We start from the raw sequence: 21,417 nt of genomic DNA on the forward strand, positions 1-21,417 counted from the left end.
ACCTCAGCATGATCAGATATGACTATGCTTCCTATATTAGCAGATTAAACTGCAAAGACGTTCTGGGCATAAAAAAGTAATCTATTCTAGTCTGACATCCATGGGGTGCAGAGAAAAAAGGTAAACTCTCTGTTGGAGGGATGAAAGGCATCAGCATACCCCAGATCATCACAAATAGCTTTAAGCAACCTAGCTTGAGGAGAGGTTGAAGCTATGCTGCTGGGAAACTTGTCAATAACGGGGTTCAACAAGCAATTAAAATCTCCTCCAACCACAGAATTATCTGAGTTTAATTCTGAGAAATACCTTAGTGAGGAAATCAGGGGGGTGGGCAGGGGGGGAAGTTAATATTCATTATGGAAATGTCTTGCCCTTGTAAAGTACCTTTTAATTATAACAAAACAACCTAATTTCACACAATTCAACATCTTACGTGTGTGAGAATGTGATTTGAAGGAGTCAGGCGCAGGAGGGTAAATCACCGAATACAGAGTTTATTCCGTAGGCCACAGTTACGCTGGATAGCGTCGACAAAATACAGGCACACGGGGAACAATATCCCCGGAAATACAAGGTACGGGTAGCTCAACCGAGCTACACTCAACTCACAAATAACAATCACCCACAAGGACAAGGGGGGCAGAGGGAACACTTATACATGTACTAATGAGGGGATATGAACCAGGTGTGTGTAATTGACAAGACAAGACAAATGGAATGATGAGATATGGAGCGGCAGTGGCTAGTAGGCCGGTGACAACGAACGCCGAAGCCTGCCCGAACAAGGAGGGGAGGCAGCTTCGGAGGAAGTCGTGACAACGTGGTAGGTTATTTTTTCACAAGAATTGCCACACCACTACTTCTGGATGTAAATGATGAAAAAAACACTTTTCCAAACCCCCTTGTTGCAATTTCAGATGCTCCTTATCATCCAAATACGTTTCTTGCAACAGAGCAATATCAATATATAGTATATATATTTTGTTAAATGACTTTTTTCCTTTTAATGGGATTATGGCTCCCTCTAATGTTCCATGTACATAAATGCAGTATGTTACTTGCCATTAGAGTATGTGAGCAGAGCGGAGCGTGCCCAATTTGACTGGAGCGCGGAGCAAGATTCCCAAAGGCTGGAGCGTCGGCCTTCTCGCCCGCTCCAATTTCGCTCCAGTAGAGCTCACTTCATGAGCTCAGGGCATGCCCGGCCCAGCATGCATTTGTAGTCTACTTGTGTGCTGCTATAGCCCCTTGCTTTAGCTACTGTCATGGAGTTCGCTAAATATTTTTATAAAGAAACTGATAGAACACACAGGTGCTAAATCAAGGTTACTTACAAGATGAGGACCAAGAGAGGGAGTGTGGTGACGTAATGTCCACAACTAAAGAATCATTTTGGAATCTGAACAGACACGTATCCCGAAAGCATGATGGTGTACTTACTACGTGCACATGCTAAAATAAAGGAACGAGGTGGGCAGATAACTAAGTGTGTCATTGTTGCAAAGTATTTATAAACAAAAAATCTGATCTCTTAAAAGGTTTCGTTCGTTTTTGTTCTATTTTCTATACAATAGGCCATAATTGATTTTGGCCCAATTAGCCTGGCATATTCCCACGTTCAAGTAACTTTCCGTTTTGATTGGGTTATTTTGCCTAAAAACATTTAGGCCTACCTATAAAAAAATTAAAAAACAACTCTGCATCTCTTCCCAGCCTGGCAAAAATGGCCAAAAGGGTGTTTAGCATCCCCAGTAGCTCTGCAGGGTGGAGAGGGTATTCTCCGCTGCTGGCCTGCTCTCCAGGCAACATCGCATGAGCCTGAAGCCCCAGACTTCCCAAACTCATGTTTCTAAAAATGATTTCTAAAAATGAATTCAAAGACACTAATATGTCATTTTTTGTTTAATTTGTATTTAATTCTAAGTAAGTCAGACCCTATATGTGCAATTTATAGACTATAATGATTTAATACAATGAAATGTTGTTTAAATGCTGAGAGCTTTATGTCCCTACCAGCCTATTATGTTGCACTCGCAAATGCTTCACAATGTATTTGTTTGTAGGCTACACCCTTGAAATAATTGAAATAATATAGCCTAAATAATTCATTTTTGTTTCCTTCTTAGGCTTCCTGTCTGGCTCCTGACCTATTTAGAGTGTTTATATGCTGTTTAATATGACATGTAGCCTATTTGAAATGATGTGCGCTTCTAACATTCACCTTTTCACGTTTATTCAAATATTTTTCATTCAAATTCATATGGTTTGGTTTCAATACTTCAAAACTAAATGGTAGGTCCAGGTAGTCACAAAAATAGATGGGTGTTGGTTAATCTGAAGCAGCAGTTTTTTTCCTGTGATCATGGAGCGGTTTTTAGCGGAGCGGTTGTAAAGGACATGTAGCGCCAGAGCCTCCATGAGCAATGAGCGGGATTTCCAACCGCTCAACTCCAATCACATGCCATTGCACTGTGACCAACCAATATGCAGACTGAATCCTACTGCAAAGATAGGGTGGTACCTTTCCCCATGTGTTGAACTCTCCCCATTCTCACGGAGTCTAAACAAACTATATGAACCCTGAACCCTAACTATAATACACCCGAAAAATAAATATGTAAAGTTCCAAATGGGGTTTTCCCACCAGCTAACATGCAGGGGATTTCAACTCTCCAATGTAGACTCTTAAGTCTGCATAACCACTCTATAGCCTCATAATTTATACATATTAAAATGAAAATCAATAAAATAATATTGAGGCTCTTCCACATAAGACCAAGCCTGGGCACCAAAATAGATTCACACAGATCTCAGTCTGAGCTATGGTGGCAGTTACTGTAGCAAGAAAAATAATACAAATAATGTTACTGAACAAGAGCACTTGAGAACTCACATCACTGCTTCATGACCAGATTTGAATAAAGTTATCCAATGCTGCAAAGGTGCAGCGTAAAGTTATTTACCCGAGAGAGTCAATAAACACAGCAGCCTCTTCAGGTGTGTAAAGCTTCTTAGGTGTTCCGTTGACCATAATCTACAATGTGGCAGGGTACAGAAGTGCCTAGTCCATCTTCATTCTCTTGAGTCGAGCCTTCACCTCATCAAACGCCTTGCGTCTTCGTACAACCGCGGTGGAGTAGTCATTGAAGAATGAGACCCTTGGTCCTTGGTGCTGAATACCATCAGATCCATGACACGTTGTGGAACTTTATAACCACTGGTCGTGGGCGCTGGTTGGGACCGGGTATCGATGTTTGAGAGCGATTGGGCGCTATCCAGCTTCACACGTCCAGTCTTAGTATCCATCTGTAGGTAGCCAGGAATCCATTCCTCAAAGAATTTACCTGAGCGTGTCCCTTCAGTATTTTCCAGGAGACCCACCACACGGATATTGCATCTGCGTCCTCGATTTTCCAATTCATCAATGTGCTCTGCCATTTCGCGCACCTGTTTCTCAAGTGCCTTTATCTTAAGTGTCCATTGATGTAGTTGAAGTTTCCACAGTAGCAATTCTTCCTTCCGCCTCATCAATACGCTTGATAACCTTCTGTAGTTTGGCTGAATGGCCTGCTATTGCTTCCAAGACCGTTCCTATCTTGACATTGATCACTTTAGTAATGTTATCAGTCATCTTTTGGATCACTAGATCCATTGTGCTTGGATCCGCAATGGTGTTAACTTCGCTAACATTAGTTAGCATCTACAGGGGTGGTGGTTTTGGTCTAGTTCTTAGTAGTTCTGTTGGGCATGTTGTCGGAAACTTTTGAGAAATAGCCGTCAAGACTCATTGTAGGGTAACTTATTTAGCAAATTCTACCACTTTTTCAAGCTAAGAATTGAATATAAAGAGAGAAATTAACGAATGCCACGGGAGCTCACTGAAACACTGTGTTTACTCTATGGCACCATTTTGTTCCCCATACAGTCATTATTATTCAACATGTCCTCATTTGGGATTTGAACGCACAACCTCTTGGTTCATGGCATTCAGATCTTCCTGCTACGCCACCATGTCTGTATCAGTTATCTGTTAATTTGACTATTCTCTCATCATTGATTTGATGTACTTATTTCAACAATTTAAAGGCTTTCTGTATTGTCTAATGTTGGTGGGGCATAATAACCTGTTTTTATGATACTCCTGAATCAGTATGATCAATAAATGTTTTTTCTTGAAAGTCTACTTTTAACAGAGCTGAGATTTACTTCAAAGTACATTCACCCTATTGCTTTCACCTAAATGACTGAAATAAGTCAATAAAATCAATGATGAGTGAATAGTCAGATTAATTTATACCTGACATGGTGTCACACCCTGGCTCTGGGACTCTATATGTTGAGCCAGGGTGTGTTCATTCTATGTGTTCTGTTTCTATGTTGGGTGTTCTAGGGTGTGTTATTGTATTATTTGCTGTCGTTGTGTTGCTTGTTTGTTGCATTCTCGCTCGGTTGAGCTGCACTCCACTACGTTGGAGCATTTTTCGCACATGTTTAGTGCGCCGTTATTTTGTCGCCTTCGTGCGTAATTTCGCCTTCGGGCAAGTGTGTTCTTATTTTCCTTGTTGGAAATATTACTAAAGTCTTTTGGACTATACTTCGGTGTCCTGCGCTTGATTCCACCACTACACCCACCTACAGCACGCTTGACAGAAAAACCCACCATACTAGGACCAAGCAGCGTGTCCAGGAGCAGGCAGACTGGACATGGGAGGATCGCCGGCCATGGAGTGAGACTGATGAGAGGCAACCCCAAAAATTTTTTAGGGGGGGGCACACGGCATGGACGACGGGGCTGACGGAGGCAAAAGAGGGGCGGATTCTGGAGGCCACCAGGTTACGGATACACCGCCCTGTACGTCCTGTGCGGATGCCTCACACAGAGTGTGTGAGGGTAGGCATTCAGCCAGGACGGGTTGTGGCCGCTCTTCACTCCAGGGCGCCTATCCGTCTCCACAGCCCGGTTCGGCCTGTCCCTGCTCCACGCACCAAGCCTACGGTGTGCGTCGCCAGCCCAGTTCGGCCTGTCCCTGCTCCACGCACCAAGCCTATGGTGTGCGTCGCCAGCCCAGTCCGGCCTGTCCCTGCTCCACGCACCAAGCCTACGGTGTGCGTCGCCAGCCCAGCCCGGCCTGTCCCTGCTCCACGCACCAAGCCTACGGGGTGCGTCGCCAGCCCAGCCCGGCCTGTCCCTGCTCCACGCACCAAGCCTACGGGGTGCGTCGCCAGCCCGGCCCGGCCTGTTCCTGCCACTCGCACCAAGTCTACGGTGCGCGTCGCCAGCCCGGCCCGGCCTGTTCCTGCCACTCGCACCAAGTATACGGTGCGCGTCGCCAGCCCGGCCCGGCCTGTTCCTGCCACTCGCACCAAGGCTACGGTGCGCGTCGCCAGCCCGGCCCGGCCTGTTCCTGCCACTCGCACCAAGCCAGGGGTGCGAGTCGCCAGCCCGGCCCGGCCTGTTCCTGCCACTCGCACCAAGCCAGGGGTGCGAGTCGTCAACCTGGTCCAGAACGTTCCTGCTACTCGCACCAAGCCAGGGGTGCGAGTCGTCAGTCCGGTGAGGCCCGTTCCTGCTACTCGCACCAAGCCAGGGGTGCGAGTCGTCAGTCCGGTGAGGCCGTTCGGCCCACGCACCAAGCCAGGGGTGCGAGTCGCCAGTCCGGTGAGGCCCGTTCGGCTCCACGCACCAAGCTAGGGGTGCGCATCGTCAGCCCGGTCCGGCCCGTTGCTGCTCCACGCACCAAGCCAGGGGTACGCATCGTCAGCCCGGTCCGGTCAGTTCCTGCCTCACGCACCAAGCCAGGGGTGCGCGTCGTCAGTCCGGCACAACCCGTGCCTGGGTCATCGGTGCCAAATCAGGTACCGCTCAACTGCTCCACAACGGAGCTGAAGCTAGCCGCTCCTGCTACGTCCAGGTCAGCTCCAGCCAGCGGGGCCAGACCGGACCAGGGGCGCTATGGGGGGGTTTATTGGAGGGTGGTGGGCAAGGCCGGAGCCAGAACCGCCGCCGAGGAGGTATGCCCACCCAGCCCTCCCCTGTTTTGCTCTTATTGAGGCGCGGTCGCAGTCCGCGCCTTTAGGGGGGGGTACTGTCACACCCTGGCTCTGGGACTCTATATGTTGAGCCAGGGTGTGTTCATTCTATGTGTTCTGTTTCTATGTTGGGTGTTCTAGGTTGTGTTTTTCTATGTTTGCCTGTGTGACTCCTAATCAGAGGCAACGAGTGTCAGCTGTAGGCTGGTTGTCTCTGATTGGGAGCCATATTTAAACTGTCTGTTTTTTACTTTGTGTTTGTGGGTTTTTGTTCCGTGTTCGGTCATTGTCACCGTGGACTTCACGAGTCGTTTCTTGTTTTTGTATTGTGTTTAAAACTTTAACTAATTAAAGTAAACATGTTCGTTCAACACGCTGCGCATTGGTCTACTTCTCTCCCTGACGATCGTGACACATGGACATGGTGGCATAGCAGGAAGATCGGCGTACTGTGAACCAAAAGGTTGTGAGTTAAAATTCCAGTTGAGGACATGTTGAAAAATAATTACTGTATAAATGTCAAAGTGTGTCAAATATGTCAATTGAAAACACTGTATGTTATAAGCTGTGTTAGCATTCCTTGCCAACAGACAAAGAGCTATGAATGGATCAGTGGTCCACCAATCAGGGCCTTGATTGGCTCGGTGATGTGCAATGACATTTTTTTGGGACACATGCAATGTTCCTGTGAAACGTGTCTAGAACTTTAACATATTATATTCTGAAAAAATGGCAATCATGTTCTGTGTACACTACCGTTCAAACGTTTGGGGTCACTTAGAAATATCCTTGTTTTCAAAAAATAAGCAATTTTTTTGACCATTAAAAGAACATCAAATTGATCAGAAATATAGTGTAGACATTGTTAATGTTGTAAATGGCTATTGTAGCTGGAAACGGCTGATTTTTAATGGAATATCTACATAGGCGTACAGAGGCCCATTATCAGCAACCATCGGTCCTGTGTTCCAATGGCACGTTGTGTTTGCTAATCCAAGTATATCATTTTAAAAGGCTAATTGATCATTAGAATTATGCAATTATGTTAGCACAGCTGAAAACTGTTGTGCTGATTAAAGAAGCAATAAAACTGGCCTTCTTGAGACTAGTTGAGCATCTGGAGCATCAGCAATTGTTGGTTCGATTACAGGCTCAAAATGGCCAGAAACAAATAACTTTCATCTGAAACTCGTCAGTCTATTCTTGTTCTGAGAAAGTAAGGCTATTCCTTGCGAGAAATTGCCAAGAAACTGAAGATATCGTACAACGATGTGTACTACTCCCTTCACAGAACAGCGCAAACTGGCTCTAACCAGAATAGAAAGAGGAGTGGGAGGCCCCGGTGCACAACTGAGCAAGAGGACAAATACATTAGAGTGTCTAGTTTGAGAAACAGATGCCTCACAGGTCCTCAACTGGCAGCTTCATTAAATAGTACCCGCAAAACACCAGTCTCAACGTCAACAGTGAAGAGGCGACTCCAGGATGCTGACCTTCTAGGCAGAGTTGCAAAGAAAAAGCCATATCTCAGACTGGCCAATAAAAAGAAAAGATTAAGATGGGCAGTCTGAGATATGGCTTTTTCTTTGCAACTCTGCCTAGAAGGTCAGCATCCCGGAGTCGCCTCTTCACTGTTGACGTTGAGACTGGTGTTTTGCGGGTACTATTTAATGAAGCTGCCAGTTGAGGACCTGTGAGGCGTCTGTTTCTCAAAATGGTTTTCTAATGATCAATTAGCCTTTTAAAATGATAAACTTGTATTAGCAAACACAACGTGCCATTGGAACACAGGACTGATGGTTGCTAATGATGGGCCTATGTAGATATTCCATTAAAAATCAGCCGTTTCCAGCTACAATAGCCATTTACAACATTAACAATGTCTACACTGTATTTCTGATCAATTTGATGTTATTTTAATGGACAACAAAATTGCTTTTCTTTCGAAAACAAGGACATTTCTAAGTGACCCCAAACTTTTGAACGGTAGTGTATGTTTGGTGAGACATTGATGGAATACTCTCCTAACCCTCAGAAAACAGAACACAGGAATGTTCTTGCAACATTCTCATGAAACGTGTCTAGAACATTAATATCTTATATTCTGATAACATGCCAACCATGTTCTGTGTATGTTTGGTGGGACATTGGTGGATTATTCTCCTAACCCACAGAAACTCGACAGACACATTCATGTTTTTGCCAAGTTCCAATGAAACGTGTCTAGAACATTAATATCTTATGTTCTGAGAACATGGCAACCATATTATGTTTATGTTTGGTGGGATGTTGATGGAATATTCTCCTAACCCTCAGAAAACTGGACACATGAATGTTGTTGCAACGTTCCCATGAAACATGTCTATAACATTAATATCTTAAGTTCTGAGAAATGGTAACCACAAGTTCTATTTGACATTAAGGGAATGGTCTCTTGGAAACATTCCTTGCACACCACAGGAACATTCCTTTTGAAAACGTTAGTTAAATGACCTAATGAGACCTAAAGGAAACGTTTTGTAAAGTTGTGGGAACGTTAGTTGTTAGCTGGGTAAGCACTGAATGGTTGGTGAAGCTGACAAGGATTTTCAAAAACATGTGCGGTTTTTACACTTGTTTTGGATACTAGTTGTTCCTGCCAAAACCAGCCCCTGGACTTCTAGACGCACTGCTGTACACAGGGTTTTCTCTTTTTCTGCACTGATTAAGGGTGCTTGTATAGGCTCTGCCAATTCATCTGTCATTTGAGACACACATGAGTACACATACACCTTGATATCTAGCGATATCCCTGTATTTCATTTAGCCACTGGCTGAGGTTAGAGGTCAGGGTCAGGTGGTTTATTCCATTCCATTATGTCCTGCCATCAAGTGCGGAACATTATTCACTGTGGTAGAGAAAGGATGGAGGATGGAAGAGGAATGCATTTCCATGGTAATAAGATGGTATACATTTGCCAGGATAGCCCACTACAACACATTACAAAATGGAGTACAGGGATTGTACATAAAGGGTGAGTGACGTTTTGTGTGATGGAAGCAGGTGTATACAGTAAGTGGCATATAAATGTCAGTGGATACGTGAGGGGGGCACTAAAGTTTGGATTATGGTAACTGTACACAAGCACAGAACATGAAAGGAAATTGTTAAATGCTGAGAATGAATTTAGCTCATGTTTGATAATCGAGGATGTTCATGGGAGAGAATGTATAGTTTTACATGATTTGGGAGAGGATGAATTTGCTAATCCTGATATAGCCCCCACATTAATTGGAAATGATTGGCACCATTCCAGAAAACCTTTTCAAAAATGTCAATAAGTATGCCAAGAATGTATTGATTTAAAGAATGTGTAGTGTATAGTGGAACATGATTTGAGAGAGAATGGCATTGCTGCTAATCTAGATTCTCGCAGAACTACCCTAACGTTATATTAAATAAAAATAATTGACACCATTCCTAAACACAGACTCGCACACCAGACGATATGTCTTTAAAAAATTAAATCAGTATTCGTAGCAGTGAAAGTATAGATATGTTTGGAGTATAATTCTGATCATCATACTTTGTACAACTGTTGTTGTTGTTGCTGTTGTCGTTTGTCTGGGTTTGAGAAAGCAGACTTGGGGTAGGAGAGGGATAAAGAAGAAGGGAGATGGAGTGTAATGGTAAGGGCTGGCTGTGAGGATTACAGCTAAATGTAACAGAGATAATGAATGAAAGATAGTGGCTACCAGATGAGTGTGTGAGAATAAGCCTGTATGTTTTTGTAAATGCCCTCATTACTACAGCGATAATGATTTCCATTCGTTTTCCTGCTCTTTTCTAAATGCAAACAGCTTTATCTTCCCATCCCCCGTTTCCTTCTCCCCTCGCTCTCTTTCTCTCCTTTCGCTCCCCTGTGTTTCTCTCTCTCTCTCTCTCTCTCTCTCTCTTTCTCTCCTCTCTCTTCCCTCCTCTCTCTTCCCTCCTCTCTCTTCTCTCCTCTCTCCCCTCTCTCCTCTCTCCCTCTCTCTCTTCCCTCCTCTCTCTCCTCTCCTCTCTCTCTCTCTCTCTCTCTCTCTCTCTCTCTCTCTCTCTCTCTCTCTCTCTCTCTCTCTCTCTCTCTCTCTCTCTCTCTCTCTCTCTCTCTCTCTCTCTCTCTCTCTCTCTCTCTCTCTCTCTCTCTCTCTCTCTCTCTCTCTCTCTCTCTCTCTCTCTCTCTCTCTCTCTCTCTCTCTCTCTCTCTTTTCTTATGTCTCCTCTCCTCTCTCTGGGAAGCTCATGTTGTTGTGAGTTTAGTTAAAGCTATGTCTTTGCAGTCTCTGTGTGTGTGTGAGAGCGAGCGAGCGAGAGTGTATATGTGTGTGCGCTCAGATTCCAGATAGCCACAGGGCTGCTGTAGAGAGGGAGAGGAGAAGAGAGGAGAGAGAGGCGGAGGGGGGAGGGAGGGGTGGACGGTGAGTCAGCTCACTGCCTGTTTGCCAGCATGGCATGGCCATCCAGAAAGCCAATGGCTTGTGCCACTTAGCATGAAAATCCTACCATTACGCACACTTACAAAACACACTTGAGCTTTAATGTGGTCAATTTTTCATGGGCATACTTTATGTGGAGTAATCAGTCTGTCAGTGCTGGTGCTCTGATTGGGCCTTTGCCTTCATTCAATTGTACTGACATCACAGAGTGAGTTTTTTCCACTGTGATCAATCCTTAGTAATCCAAAATAGTAGGACTAATTTCTCTCACCCTAATTGCCCAGATTTTGTTATTTGCATTGAATAGTGTTATTGGTCTCTGTAGTTCATTCTCTGAAAATGTTATTGTATTTCAATCCTGCAAGCAAGTGTATCTCAGTCTTGGGGTTCAGTAAGAATAAAGTAAGACATCTGGATGCAATAATTGAGCAACAGTGAATTCATCGTTGATCAAGACATATTCTCAGCAAGCAGCTAATGCTCACAGACATGGTCAATAGAAAACATTCTCTTCATATGCTAATCCCTATGATATTTTGGCGGATGAAGAATATGGGGTTAGGGAAGGGAGTGGCAACTGACCACATATGCCATGGACTGTGGGGCATGGGTGGGACCAAACTTGATTCCCATCCCAAAACACGCACAGAGTGCCCATCACAACAACGCTATATAAATACGATTTGTTTCGGGACATGTAAATATCCACGCCAGTTGATGGTTCAGCTAGCAAGGACGGAAGGGACTGGGGCAAAAAAAGCACCAGCAACATTAAACGGGCTAAGTCAAAGGTAAGTGAATCTGCTCCTTGGGCATAATGCCTTAATGAATCAAATAAAGTGGACAGCTAGGTGAATCAATGGTCTTTGTTAATAGGATGTTATGGAGAGACAGGTGGGCCAATGATTACATTATGATCGAAAGATACCGGGAGATCGGTGAAACAGTGATGTCTTTATGAATTCAATGGTGCGATTTGTCACCTGTTGATATCGATATAAGCCTGATACAATGTTGTGAGCTGGAGTGACATCCTCATGACTATGGAATGCTGAGTATGTCTTTATAATTTGGAAGCTATAGATAGACAGATAAGGGGCCAAATCTATCATGTGTCTCAGAGTAGGAGTGCTCATCTAGGATCAGGTTCTCACTGTCCATGTAATCTTATTCATCGTGATCTAAAATGAAAAAAAATTACCTGAATCAGCACTCCTAGTCTGAAACGCTTGATACATATGGCCCCAACTGATAATATTATCATTAATCAATGGTTATTGAAAAGTGGACCAACGGATGACAAACCCTTCATGCCAACAACATATTTTTAGTAACAATGGCCTTGGAAGCTTGGAGTATGGAACATGGAAGAACAGAAGCAACAATTGTAGAACTATGGGGCAAGATAGAAATTACAGATAAAAGGAAAACAATAGACAGAGAAGGCAATAAAAGGTAAAGAATGTGAGAGGCTGAGACAGACAGCTTACATGACATGACACACATCAGGGCCCGTATTCATAAAGAGTTTCAGAGCAGGAGTGAGTTTTCCCTTTAAGATCATAATGAATAAGATGATGTGGACAGGGTAGACCTGATCCTAGATCAGCACTCCTACTCTGAGACACTTTGTGAATACAGGCCCAGGCCTGGTTGATGCACAGTGACACAGCATGTCCATCTCTCATCTCAGGTTGACAGTGTCAACAGGGAGTCACCACCATCGCCGGAGGGCGGCCTGCTAATGAGCATGAATATTTGATACCTCCTGATGAGGTGGCTAATTGTGTTTGTCAAAGGTAAATGGCAAACGCCAGGGAGGCTGGGCCATCACCTGTTGAGACACTTAATCTGAGAAATTGATGAGGAGACGGAGAAGAGAATAGACTACATTCTCAGAAAGAAAGAGTGCTATGTGGCACCATTTGTCCCTGTAGGGGAACCCTTTAAAAAAAGGTTCTCCTACAGAACCATTTAAGATCAGATAGAACTCTTTCTGGTTCCAAATAGCACCCTTTAACCTCTTAAGGATTGGACCCTTTTTTTCAATTTTCGCCTATAATGACATACCAAAATCTAACTGCCTGTAGCTCAGGACCTGAAGCAAGGATATGCATATTCTTGATACCATTTGAAAGGAAACACTTTGAAGTTTGTGGAAATGTGAAATTAATGTAAGAGAATATAACACATTAGATCTGGTAAAAGATAATACAAACAAAAAAACATGTGTTTTCTATTTTTTTGTTTGTTCCATCATCTTTGAAATGCAAGAGAAAGGCCACAATATAATATTGCAGTATAGGCGCAATTTAGATTTTGGCCACTAGATGGCAGCAGTGTGTGCGCAAAGTTTCAGATTGATCCAGTGAAGCATTGCAATACTGGACTATTTTGTATCAAGTCTGCTCAAATGTGCCGAATTGGTCAATTGATACATTTTCAAGTACATAACTATAGAGAACATACAAAAATGATATGGTAATACAAAATGTAAGTTTACACATATACCAGGAATGTCATACATGATGCATCATTAGCTTATACACTAACTTTCACACATTTAGATGGCCGGGCGGGGTGGGTGTGGAGCCAGAGACAGCAAGGGTTCAAATTGTAGAACCCAGTTCCTACATTTGAATATAAAAATTGATTTTATCAAACAGAACTATGCTACATTTTATCTCTGGGACCCTCAGGATGACAAATTAGAGCAAGATTACTGAATGTAAGTACATTATTTACCTTAAGAGGTGAATGTATCAAACCAGTTGCCGTGATAGTTTTTTTTTTTTGTGCACTCTCCTCAAACAATAGCATGGTGTTTTGTCACTGTAATAGCTACTGTAAATTGGACAGTGCAGTTAGATTAACAAGGATTTAAGCTTTCTGCCCATATAAGACATGTCTATGTCCTGGAAAGTTTGCTGTTATTTACAATAGTCATGCTAATCACATTAGCGCACGTTAGCTCTACCGTCCCGTAGAGGTTAACAGGTTCTACAGATGTCACTCTTGTGTTGCTGAGCATTTTCCTGCACAGCAGGAAATGCAAACTTTTAGTTTATTTGAGTTTTAAAAAGGCTTCTTAAGTTTGTAATTTCCACTTTTGAAATGTCAGACTTGATTTGCCCTAACAAATTTTTGTATCAACCCCTACAAAAATGTCCATTAATTGTAATCCACATACTATTCCCATTTCTTGTTGCTGCAGGATTATTTTCCTGCTGTGGCAAACTGGCTCAAATTAAGATCCTACATCTGTATTTGGAACTCAGGTTCTATTTGGAACCCAAAAAGCTTCTATCTGACCTGAAAAAGGGTTCTATCTGGAGCCTATTTTCACAGGGTTCTCCTACAGGGACAAATGGTGCTACACATCCCTCTTTTTTCCGGGAGTGTACTTGAGAAACTCTTATAGAGGAGTGATATGGTTGATGTAGTGGTATTGTATGTGATTAATGTTGTGCACTTCCAAATACTCTGCTTGTTCCCTCAATGGCTTTCAATGAGAAACATTTGGAAATGGAATTGGAATTCCAGTTTACTTCCTGAATTGACTGAATTGAAAACATAACTGGCATTCAAGTGTTTATCAAGTTGAATATAACCTAGCTATAGAACGGGCTGATGCGTGAAAATGTCATACTGTAACAATATCAAAGCCAAAGAGTAGTCTTTGTGAATAGCTTACACAGAATCATCATGACGAAAGCTCAAAAGCTGCATAGGCAAACGTAAAAAATGAATGTTCTCAATTAACCATGTGGTTTAAAGAGATAAGAGAATGCCTAAAATATTCATTTTATTTTCATCACCTTTTTCCCCACTCTACTGTTCTTTCCCAACAGTACTACACTACCTTACTGTCCATCTCTCTTCCCCCCTTCTCTCTCTATCTTGTATATTTCCCCTCCCCCACTCTCTTTCTCCATCTCTTATCATCTCTCCTTTATGATCTTGCTCTCGCCTTGGTCCATATAATTTGAGATGTACCATATAAATGAGACGCACACACACTCTCACGCATGCATTCACACACTGGCACACACTTGCACACAAACACACACGTACACACGTACGCACACATATTTTGACATGTGCACAATTAGAGTTACTACTGCTCCAGAAACACCAGACGGTGACATGATTTACAACATTCCTCTCTGACTAGACTAGTGTGAAAAAATAGCGTAAATGTATTAATGCACAAGGTAATCAGATTCTTCCACCCATATGGTAATGAACACTTTCTGTATAGTTTCTATTTAGAGAACAAATACACAGGTAGATAGAAGAATGCGTAGGAAGACAAAGGGTAGGTGAACTGTTGTGAAAGCATGTTTTTTGTGTCAAATATCTTATGCTATGATTGTGCCTCATTTTACAGCAGTTTCCTGGGGCAGTCCCTTTATTCATGACACAGTTCCATTACTGTTAGATAGACTGAATAACTGAATCCCATAAATGACTGTACGTATCATTTATGAGGATTGGGATCTGACTCAAGTTGAATCTATCTTTAATGTAATGTAGTGAATAGTCTTCATGGTGTGAGTTTCAGTTAAAACCCTGGGATTGCATGTGGGACAGTTGTCCATCTAGACAATCCACTGTAGGTTCCATGAGCATGTCTCTCCATTGATATTGGATGAATGTCAGAATCTGCCTGCAGTCCAATGCCTTACACATCAGCACTCTCCAACCAGCAGAGCCTGGGTCCATACATGTGCAACACCACCACCACCTCACTGCAAATAACATAGAGCTACAGCCAGCTGTTCCAAGGATATTCTTAGAACTATACTTGCTACACTTTCAAAACATATTCTCATCTAGGATAAGATACTCCTTGACCTCCCATTTGAAACCCCCTTCCTAAGCTCTTCTTTATCTGCAGTCTTTCAACTAATGAGAAAATGTAACCCGTTTAATATACATGTACAGTTAGAGGTTTGGAAGGATGATCATTCCCCAGTTCAGCGATGGAATAATACACTGTATGTAGATTTGTGATAAGGTTAGGGCACTATACCCCTAGCTACAGGGTTTGTGCAGACTCCACAGTCCTCTCTTCATCTCTCTTATTCTACTGCACAGTAAGTCCCCATCACGACACTCCTATAAATCAACTCCACGCAATGTTGTCATCTCCGCTCTATCAATTGATCCACGTGCCTCCTTTCAAAGGACACCACCAAGTCTAATTAAAAGTATTCAGGGGTTCTGTCTCATTTGATTCCCTCAGTGGATGCTTATATCACGGGACATGGTGCTGCAACAAAGACTGTTTCTATCTATAATATTACAGCCCAAGGCTTAGCTCAGGCCTTTTTGTTGTTGTTGCTTTTTAACAAACAAATAGTCAAATAATTCATACAAAACTGATTTTGATTTAATTCACTCAAGTATACAGGAAGAGTATTTGGTAGAGTAACAGTCATTTTCTACCATCACTAATATACTTTTTTAAGGGTTGTTTTTGTACGTATTTCTTGGCAATGTTTCAAATATTTTGCACAGACAAGAATCTTTGTTGATTAATTGTGATTCGATGTCATGATAAAAGGGCAAAGGTCATTAAATGCATTACCCATGATGCACTTTACTACTGTATTTCAATGTATCTACTGTATGTCCTACTGTATTCAATCTGAGGGGTGTCCTATTGTCATTGTTGGTCCCTCACATGTTGTTACACCTCTTTTGACATTATTTGTGTTTTCCTTTTTGCCAGTGATGAAATCCTGACAAGATTTGCGATGGATGAAATCCTCTCAGGACCTTCCCACTGGGTAAGGGAATTTCATTTTTTTCCACCCAACTTTTAACCTAAATCCAATGACATGTTGACATTTTTTGTTGATTTCACGTGAATTCATGTTCGTTGACAACTAAACCAAATGTAAATCAAAACAAGACGTTGAAATGACATCTGTGCCCAGTGGGTTAGCTGTCACACAGTAGTGTCAGGTTCAGACTGACAGTGAATCAAATCACAACAATCAGACTAATATTGAAAGCACTTCTGCTCTACTCATGTTATCTGCAACATGACACACAAGCACACAAAAAGGACTCGGAGATATCCGGGTATATACAGGAGTTAGCTAGCATTATCCATCTCTATATATCAGTGGAGGCTGCTGAGGGGAGAACGGCTCATAATAATGGCTGGAACAGGGCAAATGGAATGGCATCAAACACATGGAAACCATGTGTTTGATGTATTTGATACCATTCCACTAATTCCGCTCCAGCCATTACCACGAGCCGTCCTCCCCAATTAAGGTGCCACCAACCTCCTGTGCTATATATGCAGAATGTGTAAAAAAAGATCAATGTTTGTACACTTAGGCCTACAGTTTATCGTTCCTTGTTTAAAATTCAGAGCTTGAAATATTAAAGCAATTGTTTTCTTCATAGTTTCTTATGGTACTTGGTATGTACCTACAGTAATAATCTGTATCTGCTTCTTGGTGGTGGAACCACTGCCTGTTTTAACCTGAAAAGATATACACTACCGGTCAAAAGTTTTAGAACACCTACTCATTCAAGGGTTTTTCTTTATTTGTACTATTTTCTACATTGTAGAATAATAGTGAAGACATCAAAACTATGAAATAACTCATATGGAATCATGTAGTAACCAAAAAAGTGTTAAACAAATCAAAATATATTTTATATTTGAGATTCTTCAAATAGCCACCCTTTGCCTTGATGACAGCTTTGCACACTCTTGGCTTCTCTCAACCAGCTTCATGAGGTAGTCATCTGGAATGCATTTCAATTAACAGGTGTGCCTTGTTAAAAGTGAATTCGTGGAATTTATTTCCTTCTTAATGCGTTTGAGCCAATCAGTTGTGTTGTGACAAGGTGGGGGGTATACAGAAGATAGCCCTATTTGGTCTGGAGCCAAATTTGCGATTTTTGGTTCCAACCGTCTTGTCTTTGTGAGAGGTGGTGTGGGTGAACGGATGATCTCCGCATGTGTATTTCCCACCGTAAAGCATGGAGGAGGAGGTGTTATGGTGTGTTTTGTTTTGCTGGTGACACTGTCTGTGATTTATTTAGAATTCAAGGCACACTTAACCAGCATGACTACCACAGGATTCTGTAGCGATATGCCTTCCCATCTGGTTTGGGCTTAGTGGGACTATCATTTGTTTTTCAACAAGACAATGACCCAACACACCTCCAGGCTGTGTAAGGGCTATTTTACCAAGAAGGAGAGTGATGGAGTGCTGCATCAGATGGCCTGGCCTCCACAATCCCCCGACCACAACCAAATTGAGATGGTTTGGGATGAGTCGGACCGCAGAGTGAAGGAAAAGCAGCCAACAAGTGCTCAGCATATGTGGGAACTCCTTCAAGACTGTTGGAAAAGCATTCCAGGTGAAGCTGGTTGAGCGAATGCCAAGAGTGTGCAAAGCTATCATCAAGGCAAAGGGTGGCTATTTGAAGAATCTCAAATATAAAATATATTTTGATTTGTTTAACACTTTTTTGGTTACTACATGATTCCATATGTGTTATTTCATAGCTTTGATGTCTTCACTATTATTCTACAATGTAGAAAAATAGTCAAAAGAAAGAAAAACCCTTGAATGAGTAGATGTTCTAAAACTTTTGACCGGTAGTGTACGTTGGCACAATATATGAAACAATATGTATGTATTTATGTACAGTATGTATGTATGTATGTATGTATGTATGTATGTATGTATGTATGGAACAATATGTATATGGAACAATGTATGGAACCAAGTACGAACAACTATATTTAATTTGTTTTGCTGTCTATTGGAAAACTGTCCCTCAAACAGGATAACAATACAACAATGTTTAATATTGGCACAGCACTGATAACCATCCATGATGTAAATTCTCTGTTACACTTTGTGAAAGTTTGACCCATTGGAGACATTTCCAGATTTGATGTTTCATGAGTTGCTTCATGAAACCAGACATGTGGCACCCTAATGTGGTCACAATGCCAGAGCTTAAAGTTAACCGGAGCTGTAAGTCTCTGAACGAAAATCCTGCTTATGCTCCTCAATGGAAGGAAGCTGTATCACTGTCTGTTTGGGCTGCAGCTGGAACATGAGGATGCAGAAACATGTCAACAAAGTTTAAGTTAAAAGCATTGTATCCACTTTAGTTATTCTGGATTCCAGGAGTAACAGTCTGCATGGAGCCAATGTGTCTCTTATGGGATCTTTGGAGGCAAAGGTCGACTTGATCTATTGTAGAAAAGTTTGGTCTTTGACCTGATAAAAGACATGCTTGTTTTCCTTAGCCATACAGTGATACCTGAGCTTCCCTGCAATGTGTGCTTATGTATAGACCTGAAATACATGCGAAGAACCAACTTTGAAGCCTTGAAGGGACAATGAAATAGCCCTGGAAACAATGGGGAAACGATGGGTAATCAAAAGGGGCATAGGGAACGGTAGCCTAGACGTGGATAGATAGGTGAAGTGCAGGGCTTCGGTTCAGGACAGGAGAGCCTACCTGTTCGGGGCCCTGGAAGCAGATCCGGCACTGCGGCGAGCGCATGCCACTGTCCAAGCTGCTTGTGAGCGACACAGCGTCCAGGCTCGCTTGAAGCTTCGCATCCTTCTCCTCGAATGCCAGGCTCCGCGGCCGGGGATTGGTGCCATAGTACTCTTCTTCGTCGTCCCGGGTAGAGCAGTCGAAGGGTGGCCACCCGCAGCCTCCTACCCCGAGCCCTCGCATGCTGCTTGTTCGCCTGTCTGGGTCTGTGTCAGAATCGGTCCCCCGTCTTGAGCCAGACCGCATCAAAACCAGCACTTTCAGTTCATTGAAAAACATACGGATCCGGTACTTAAACATAATGATCTAGCCCACATAGGCAAAATGCGGCTGAAGGGTGAAATAGAAGGTATCAATAAAGGGAGTTGTATAAATCAGGCATTTCTTTTGCACGATTTGAGAGCCAAAATGGGCTTTGTAAGTAGCCTATTATTATTACGAAGTGCAAACCTATTTGGTTCAAGTAGGTTTCTCTAGCTATGGGCTATAGTATCAAAAAAATATCCGAGGTTTCTATAAAAATCATGACTGCCGAGAACAAATCTTGGTCAATGGAAATCAAAATATTACACTGTAAATAGATTGAATCACTCCTTGTTACATTTTCTCTGTTACCATGTGTAGCCGATAGCCAATGCGGAAGTTTTTTCATGGATGGGCAGTTTCTTTTGGGATTCAACGGATGCCGATACCAAAAAATCCCGACAGCTTTCAGTGTGAGCGATGAGCATAACCAAACAGCAATAGGATCAAACTGAATCCCCTCACGTACATTTTCGATCCAGTCACTTGCGTTTAACCAGAGTTGTCCAAGGTTTTGAACGAAAATTCTATCGCAAGCAGAGAGGGGGAGCAAAATAGATAGAGAGTGGAGTAGGGAGCGTTGGAGGCTCCGGGATAATATATAATGTTATTAAAAAACAGATGTCGCTATGTCATCAGTAATTCCACTGAGTCATGTTTGGGTGTTGTTTTCATCTGTTTAGTCCGTACAAAAAAGGCCAGTTGACAATCATCTCTCTGTTGTTTGTCCCTCAATGGCATGCTAGACTTCAGAACACCGTGCTTTTCTCTTCCCCTGTTTCCTCACTCTTTTTTTCTTCTGGCTGATAGATAGAGAATATGTCCCACACCGTTCCCTCTTCACATAAGTCCGAGAGCCACTTTACTATCCAACGTGTTCGCATTTTAAACAGGATCGGACGAGACATCAAAAACCTGTAGAAAAACAAACATCCCCTTGCCATTGAAATTCCATGCTATTTTTTGTTCTTCCTGCAACGATTCCTGCAGAACACACACCAGGAAGAACGGAGATGCCAGGGAATAACCCCCCAGAGTATGGGAACGAAGCAAACCGATTACATCGCCATGCCAGATCAACTTTGCCACCAAATAACGGGTTCGTTTACTACCAATAACTAATTACGACCAATCAACAACAATAAAACGCTATTTTACATGGCAGTGTTTAAATACTTGCTTCTGACAGCAGACGTGCCTCCATCGAAATTGATTTGGTGGATGGACAAACGGAGGATCATGCCATGAAAATGCATGCTAGCCTAATTGAAACACAGATGTGTTTTTCTATATCGTTGTTGTCCCCTCATTTTCCTATGATTATTCCTTCCTCAGTCTATCCGTGAAGGAAAAATGCTCCGCCGTATGGCTGCGCATTGGCAGAAGCCGCTGTCGGAGGTGCTGATTTTCATGTGACGTTGCGGCTACGTGCTAGTCAGTGTATCCCGGGAAATCTAAACGGTGTATGTAATGTCAATGGACAAGGACTGATATTAGTAGTCTGCCACTGCCCCGGAGTGAGTCTTCTATCACATGTCTATCTCTTGTTACATATGCCTATGCATAGTTTATTCAACGTTTTCTCAAGTCTAGGCCTATCATCTAAACGGATACTAGGCTCTTGGCTTACATGAATGTTGTAATAATGCACATTGCTTCACTGGCCACCCAACCACTGTGGTGTTCTTTCATGAAGTTCAGCCAGGTGTTACTTAATGCCACAAAGAAAATGACACGAATTTCAAAGAACTCGGCCAAGCAGCATCAAACGACTGAATAGATTAACCATGCCATAACTAGATTAGAGTTGAATCACAGCCAGATGAAAACATTAGTTACAGAGATATGAAAGTGAGGATGTGAGGAGGGTAAAGCCTCTGTGTATTGTGAGCGTTGTCTGGCCTTGCCGGACCCCCACCGAGAGACACCCCGGACCGAACTCTTAAGAGGGCGGATGCTCACTGTCGGCGCCACATGCAGCAGCCTATATGGAGCGCCGAACCCACGTGTCCACATATTTAAACTCAATAATAAATGAGCGGAAAAATCAAGCAGTTTAGTGATTCCTCT

The 21,417-nt window shown here is 42.7% G+C and overlaps 1 protein-coding gene across 1 annotated transcript in view; it reads right to left on the reverse strand.

Moving 5' to 3' along the window:
* LOC121577841 (E3 ubiquitin-protein ligase MARCHF9) overlaps positions 1–20,873 on the reverse strand; it is a 29,904-nt gene extending 9,031 nt beyond the window's left edge. The window contains exon 1 of the mRNA XM_041891771.2: positions 19,003–20,873. Within this exon, the coding sequence (XP_041747705.1) occupies positions 19,003–19,344 (342 nt within the window). The 5' untranslated portion in view covers positions 19,345–20,873. The remainder of the gene's footprint in view (positions 1–19,002) is intronic.
* Positions 20,874–21,417: the final 544 nt, after the last annotated feature.

This window comes from Coregonus clupeaformis, unplaced genomic scaffold (genome assembly GCF_020615455.1).
Source record: "Coregonus clupeaformis isolate EN_2021a unplaced genomic scaffold, ASM2061545v1 scaf0005, whole genome shotgun sequence".
Classification (NCBI taxonomy): Eukaryota; Metazoa; Chordata; class Actinopteri; order Salmoniformes; family Salmonidae; genus Coregonus; species Coregonus clupeaformis.